Source organism: Formica exsecta, unplaced genomic scaffold (assembly GCF_003651465.1).
Source record: "Formica exsecta isolate Colony F162 unplaced genomic scaffold, ASM365146v1 scaffold116, whole genome shotgun sequence".
NCBI classification, from domain to species: domain Eukaryota; kingdom Metazoa; phylum Arthropoda; class Insecta; order Hymenoptera; family Formicidae; genus Formica; species Formica exsecta.
In genome coordinates this window covers 143403-150893 of record NW_021848499.1, presented here as the reverse complement: position 1 = coordinate 150893, position 7491 = coordinate 143403, and the positions used below count along the sequence as shown (strand labels likewise).

The 7491-nt window shown below is 37.0% G+C and overlaps 1 protein-coding gene across 1 annotated transcript in view; it reads left to right on the top strand.

Moving 5' to 3' along the window:
* Positions 1–7491, top strand: part of LOC115239223 (zwei Ig domain protein zig-8) — a 25903-nt gene that overhangs the window by 6787 nt on the left and 11625 nt on the right. The window contains exon 2 of the mRNA XM_029813622.1: positions 6497–6663. Within this exon, the coding sequence (XP_029669482.1) occupies positions 6497–6663 (167 nt within the window). The remainder of the gene's footprint in view (positions 1–6496; positions 6664–7491) is intronic.

Sequence of the window (7491 nt, the reverse complement as noted above, 5' to 3'; positions counted from 1 at the left end):
TACATATATATATGCAGGTATATTTTTTAGAATTAAGAAAATATATATATATATACATATATATTATATAAAAGTGAATTTTTTATTATATTGTTATAAATCTTTGTTTAAATTTGTACTCATATCTTTATACGATTAAAAATATATACAATTCTATTATTATAATATTTTAAAAAATTATCACTTTGCGCATAGGTATTAACTGTTATCGAGTTATGCTTTTAGTATACAACTATAATTATTTTAATATAATAATTATTAATTATAAATATAATTATTAATAATAATTAACAATTGTCATTAATAATATCATGGTAAATCTGCGGTAAATCTTTAAATAAATCACACAACTCGGTGAAACAAATCAACAGACAAACTAATCTTCATTCAATTCATTTTTCAAATATTTCTGACAGCACCAATGCTATGGACATACTCGGTACGAAAGTTCTTGCGATCGCAGGGCAGCTACTTCTGTGCTCTGTTTATTCTCTTTTTTATTTATCGAAACGCAACTGCAGAAGCTCACGTTAACTATCCATCGGAAAAGAAAAAAAAAACAAAAACGTTGAACAGGGAATTCGAGTGCCAGGAAACAAAGTTGGCTTATCCGGCCACGAGAGGAAAGCCCCGGTTGCAGAGGAGAGGAAAGGGTAAAACGACGGTCGACAGGAAATAGGATTTTGCGGCCGGCTGACCAAACCAGCCACTGTCCTTCAATGTCCGAAAGAATCTATCTCTGGCTTGACGAATGAGCCGTAATAGCGACCATCGGGTCCTCCTCGCAGGAGGTTAAGGTCTGAAATAATTATAACAGTCGTGTAAAGCTGTCCGCACACTCGACCCTATTCTCATTGGGTCGGAGCAGCTGTCTACAATTTCCACACAAGCTAGGAACAGCGTCGATCTAATATCTCTGTGACCGAAAAAAAAAGGGAAAGTCACTAATAGATCTATCGCCGTACACGGACGCCCCACATTCCTATCTTCTCCTCTATTAGTTGTCAACTTAAAGTGATTCCAATTTCGGGATTGATCAGTTTGCGGTGATATGCTTTTCTCCGTAGTATCAATTAATTATAAATATAATTATTAATAATAATTAACAATTGTCATTAATAATATCATGGTAAATCTGCGGTAAATCTTTAAATAAATCACACAACTCGGTGAAACAAATCAACAGACAAACTAATCTTCATTCAATTCATTTTTCAAATATTTCTGACAGCACCAATGCTATGGACATACTCGGTACGAAAGTTCTTGCGATCGCAGGGCAGCTACTTCTGTGCTCTGTTTATTCTCTTTTTTATTTATCGAAACGCAACTGCAGAAGCTCACGTTAACTATCCATCGGAAAAGAAAAAAAAAACAAAAACGTTGAACAGGGAATTCGAGTGCCAGGAAACAAAGTTGGCTTATCCGGCCACGAGAGGAAAGCCCCGGTTGCAGAGGAGAGGAAAGGGTAAAACGACGGTCGACAGGAAATAGGATTTTGCGGCCGGCTGACCAAACCAGCCACTGTCCTTCAATGTCCGAAAGAATCTATCTCTGGCTTGACGAATGAGCCGTAATAGCGACCATCGGGTCCTCCTCGCAGGAGGTTAAGGTCTGAAATAATTATAACAGTCGTGTAAAGCTGTCCGCACACTCGACCCTATTCTCATTGGGTCGGAGCAGCTGTCTACAATTTCCACACAAGCTAGGAACAGCGTCGATCTAATATCTCTGTGACCGAAAAAAAAAGGGAAAGTCACTAATAGATCTATCGCCGTACACGGACGCCCCACATTCCTATCTTCTCCTCTATTAGTTGTCAACTTAAAGTGATTCCAATTTCGGGATTGATCAGTTTGCGGTGATATGCTTTTCTCCGTAGTATCAAAACGATTTCGTCCAAAATTCTATCACGGAAGATTGAGAAGACGATGATGCGCGCGACGGGCAGATGATTGAATCCGCGCAAAAATCGTTCCTGTGGATTCGAGCGCGAAATTAATTTCCGGCGAAGGATCATGGGTAATCCGTTGCCTATGATAAGCTTGTCCCGCAAACGCATCTTTATCCTCAACTATCTTCCATATTTATCTTGAGACCCAATCAGACAGATCTCTGAGTTTACCTAGTGTATTTGACAGACAAGAAATGACACCGAAAAGATAAAGTTGATTGTATGCAGATGATAAGAAGTGAGATTTGAAAGATTGATCGTACAAAGATTGAAAAAAATGCAAATGTTTGAAGATTAACCAACTTTATCTAAAAAAGTTTGAGCGATTTATCAGCAGCGTAAAGTTCGGATAAAAAAAAATATCACTAAAGTATTTTCCTAGTGAAACCACGGACGACAAATTACGATGTAAAATCAAATCATTAATTAAAATTTTAATAAAGAGAAATTATAAAGTGACTTTTCCAAAACTATCAATACATAACAAAGAGAAAATCCATGCTCGCACCTTTCGTGATAAAATTAATTTCTGGTATAACAGAATGTCTCTCGGTCGATCCGATAATCAGGGGTGAACTTGTTTCAGTTCCCTCCCGGCTAAAAGGACCATAAAACTCGATCCACCGACGGTCGTTCGAATCAATAGCAAACCCATTGCGTCAACAACGTAATTCCCTACTAAGGAGATTTTAATCCGACCGCTTTTCATGCGTCGTCAGAAAGTACACTTAAATCATCAATAATACCTGCTCTTTCGCATTAATTATTATAACAATCATCGCTAAAAGATGAAAATGTATGTGTTTTGTCATACGAGAAATGGCTCTGTATATTTATCGTGAAATATAAAACATAAAATCTCGTGACTAGTTGTTATCAGCTACTTTTACATCCGTGTAATCTAATTTGCATATAAAACGAAGTTATTAATAATTTAACATTTTTCTTTCGTGTGTCCATCAACGGGTAAATATATATGCATATGCATATTTAAACATTCTGTTTTGAATGCACAACGCAATAGCGATTGCATAAAATTAATTCATAGCAATTATTCTAAACAGTGTAATGTGCGTATAAATATAATTTATTTTATTGACATCTTAATACATAACAGATCTACACAAATATTTGAGAGAAAATAAATACAAAAATGTGTATATGATTTATAACAAGAAACATATTTTTAGATACATGGATATATATATTTAGATACATATTTATATACACAAACAGTCGCTGCAATAAGTACCCAAGCTATAGATATCCAAAACTGCATGAAAAACAGATGTTTGTGTAGCTACGTAATTTATTTAAATTAAACCATCAGTCCTAATTGAATACATCGACATGGAAATAAATATCGTCACTTCAATTTGCGTGTATTTCTTGCTCGGAAATTTTGACGAAAGCACGCAGGCGAACTTTTCTCGCGTGGAGCACGGCAAAGTTCCCGCGGAAGAATTCGGGTAGGAAAATTAATTTCGCGAACGGAGAACGAATGATGTGTGTGTTTGCCTGCATCGAACACGTTCAAGGGAACCGCCTTCCATCAGCGAGAAACCACGGAAACGGACTCAATGAATGGCAGTCTCGCGAGCGAACGGAGCTCGCGAATCTAGGTAAAACCTTAACGTCACGGAAGTGCTTATAAAAGCGGCAAGTTTCGAAAGGCGGGTATTATTTTATGACAATACGCTCGTGCGGCAATGTTAAGCGCCGAAAAATCCATTCATTTACAAGTTTCGTATTATCCGTGCCGATACATCGCGATACGTCATGCCAGTATTTCGAAAAATTTGACGAAATTGAAAGTACGGGGAGTAACAGAGTACGCCGGCGGCGATTATACTTAATCCCGCCATCGATGAAGTTTGATATTACGCGCACATCGACGTCGCCTTTAAACTTCGTAGCGCTTACAAGCCTGGCAGCTATTCTCTCTTTAAAGTCCGTGGATTAACCGTTGTCTTGCGGTGATGTTAAAAACGTGAAAAATGCGTTAGTTTTCTCACGCAAATGCAATTTTAAAAGAAAAGGAAATACCTCGGGGGAAGAAGAATATCAACATTAATTGTAATCAAAACCAAGCAAAAAAAAAATAATTATGTTTTATTCTATTCTAGTTTTCTATTCTTTATATTTATTTATATCAGTAAATATGTTTCTCTACTCTTTAAAAATATTTACTTTGCTTTGCAGTTTAACGTTTCACAATTTGTTTGATTAAATTACGATAAATCACGAATCTTTGAAATATCGTCGCTGACAAAGAACGATGAGGAAGTAGAGCAAGTATCTCTATCCCGGTTGAAATTAACTCTGGTAAACGAGCAAGAGTGCACGCAATTCCGTACTAATCGCGAACTCGCCCTAAACATTGCAGAGTCGGAAATTCGCGGCGCACGGCTGTCTGGCTTTGTGAAGCACTTGACGAAATATAATTCGCAACTGAGAAAGTGCTTGCCGCACACGCGGCTGATCCGGAAGTTCAATTCGGAGTTGGTGATAGTTCATGCGTGCATCACAGGTATCTGAGCTATTGCAATTGTATAATTCCGCGTCTTAATCGAGAATCACAAATTCGAATGTAAGAATGTAGATTATATGAGATGAAAATGAAGGAATTATTATCAATATGTGTCGAAAAACAATGTTAGATTTATCTTAAAATACCGCGCAATAGCATCAATATCTAATATGTTAAATTATGCCAAAAATTCAGATTTGCGTCTTCTTTTATATCTTTCCCTGAAAAAATATACTTCCGGTATAATGCAATGTAAATATGCAAATGCTTGTTTATTCAAAAAGCTGCGGCATGGACATTTCACTGACGCGCATTTGGAATGCATTTATTACAGAGATAAAAAAATAATTAATTAAATTGTATTTAATAATCATAATAATACGTCTCACACACACACACATACGCACTCGCGCGCAAGTATATAACATTGCATCGTTTTAAAATGATGGAATAATAAGGTTAATAAAAATTTAACAAAAAGATTTATACGAATATTCGGTTAAAAAAAACATCGATGATAATTTGATAATACTGCATAAATGCCAAAAAAAGTGATTTTCAACCAAATATTTAAATTGCAGCGACAGAATTACATATACTGCTAATGATGGGTTTTTGCCATCCGCAAAGATTTTTAAGCAAAATAAAAAAAAAACAGCATGGACCAGTGCGGAGACTCGTTATTTTCGCATTCGTTATTTTGCAAATGACGTTTGTCGATTTATATATCGTAGCAAAATGACTTTGCGTCGAAAATTGTAGTTAATCAAAGGCGCCCGTTGCTAGAGTTAACGAAATCCGAAGTGACTGAAAACATAGTTGGTTGAAACTAGGACTTTTGCGACTCTTTTCGAGTTTTCCATTTTCAACAAAATTTCCGCATCGTCAATTTATATTTTTTCTCGTTTGTTTTTTCTAGTAAAAATAGTCAATACAAAAATACAGCTTTCTCGAGAAAGAGATATTACGTAAATTAATATAGAAAAAAAAAACATGAACATTTTCCACGTATTGCAAATTTTAAATGTATATTTAGTCGCGAATTTAATAAGTTTTGTATGTTGAGTATTTGCGTAAAATATTGATATTACCATCGATATGTTTCAATCTGCAATGTATAATGTGATAAAAGCATAAAGGGAAGATATCGTACAACTATTATTAGCAGTTCGTTGACTAAACCAATTTCAATAGAATAATTCTGAAATTTCAATAGAATAATCTTTCCGTACATTCTGCGTAACATTGACAAAAGATCCGCGGGAGAGAAATATCTTTCAAATAGCACGCGTGATATGCTTAGCAACTAGAAAAAATGCACGTACAATATACATGTACACGATATCGCCCGGATTTCAGAGGAAATCCGGTTTCAACGTCGCACAGCCGTCACGAAAAGGGACGTTACCGTCACGTCAAGATATAATGTGGTGTATTTAAATGGGTCCGTTCACGTATTGCCACGCAAACTTTTACATGCGCGACTGACGTGACGCGACAATCCGTGACGTTGATGTTACATACGATCTCTAACGTGATGCGCCGCGAGCGTTAACAGTCTGATACCCGAGTTTCCGCCTGACGCTTCGAGAGTCAAGTGGCCTCGTAGATGTGATGCATCGTAAATCCGAAAGTTGGCGGATACTCGGAGAGTCCCATGGGCGTTGGCTTTCGAACTACCCTTATGGAACATCCACAAGCGTGTTATAAAAAGTTACGGGACATTCAATTATCCCGTTGCCGGTCGTAACCCGGCTTAATGGCGTTGAAAAGAGGATCAAACATCCACGACATTAGCATCGTTCTTATTTTTGAACTATAGATCAAAAGATGTAGATGTAATGTTATAAAATATTGATTGATTCGATCGAAGTATTCTTGCTCGAAGACATTGATAAAATTACTTATGTAATTTTACGTAATTTATTTTAAATCGAGGAAATTTTTTTTGTCATAAAAATGGACCGTTTTCGACAGATTAACGTAATCACGATAGACATTTCTATTTTCAGGTGGTATAGCGTCATGCTTAAGGAACTTTCGAACCGATTTCCTAGAGGAATGGCCGACGCCGGGCACCGGGCCCCACTTCGACACCTCTATGCAATCAAACTTTACCGGGCTGGTGGGGAAGACGGTGCATCTCGTGTGCAAGGTGAAGAACTTGGGGAATCGAACGGTAAGTCGTCGGAAAATCCATCGTCTGGTTCGTGATCAGAAGCGCTATATCTTAGCTCGAAACGGACAGCACGCTGGCCAGCTACCCCACGCTGCTGTTGAATAATTTAAGGGTAGGGCCGCACGAACGACCTTGCGACCCTTCCTTCGCGATCGTAGAGGATACTTTAACAGCGCGTCACGTTCCCAGATTTGCCCGCTCACTCGCCCGTCTCTCGTCACCGAGAGACTTGTTAAACGATTTTTTAATCGATCAATGGCCAATAGAAAGTTAAACTGCATTTCAATCGAAATACAAAGGTGTAAGTAAAAAAAGTGGCACATGCACTCTAGAACGCGCGCGAAAGAGAGAGAGAGAGAGAAGTTTTGAATTTATTAAATATACAAGAAACTATTTTAATTTTAGAAGTAAAAGGTGATGAGAATCGTAATACATTATAAATACATTGACCTCGTTTTAGCAAAAGATTTGATAGCATTCAACTAGTTGCTGAAATCGATCGTGAATGTTTATATATAAATATAAAAATTATATTATTAGATTATTTATCACGATATTCAATCGCGTCCATATCTATCGTTATATTTAATCTAATTGTAATGATGCAACAATTACACGCGTGCAATTCTAACAAGTGCATTTCTACGGGACGCGCGTTTCGCTTATGAAATATAAAAGTGCTCTTCTTACATGAAGTCCGTGAGGTAGTTCGTCCAATGTAGATGGGGTTATTAAATAAACATTACTGTTCCTTCATCGAGCGCAGTGCCGGCGTCTCATGAAAAAGGCAAAAGCGATGTTAGCGTTTATGTTCCTACATTATTAACC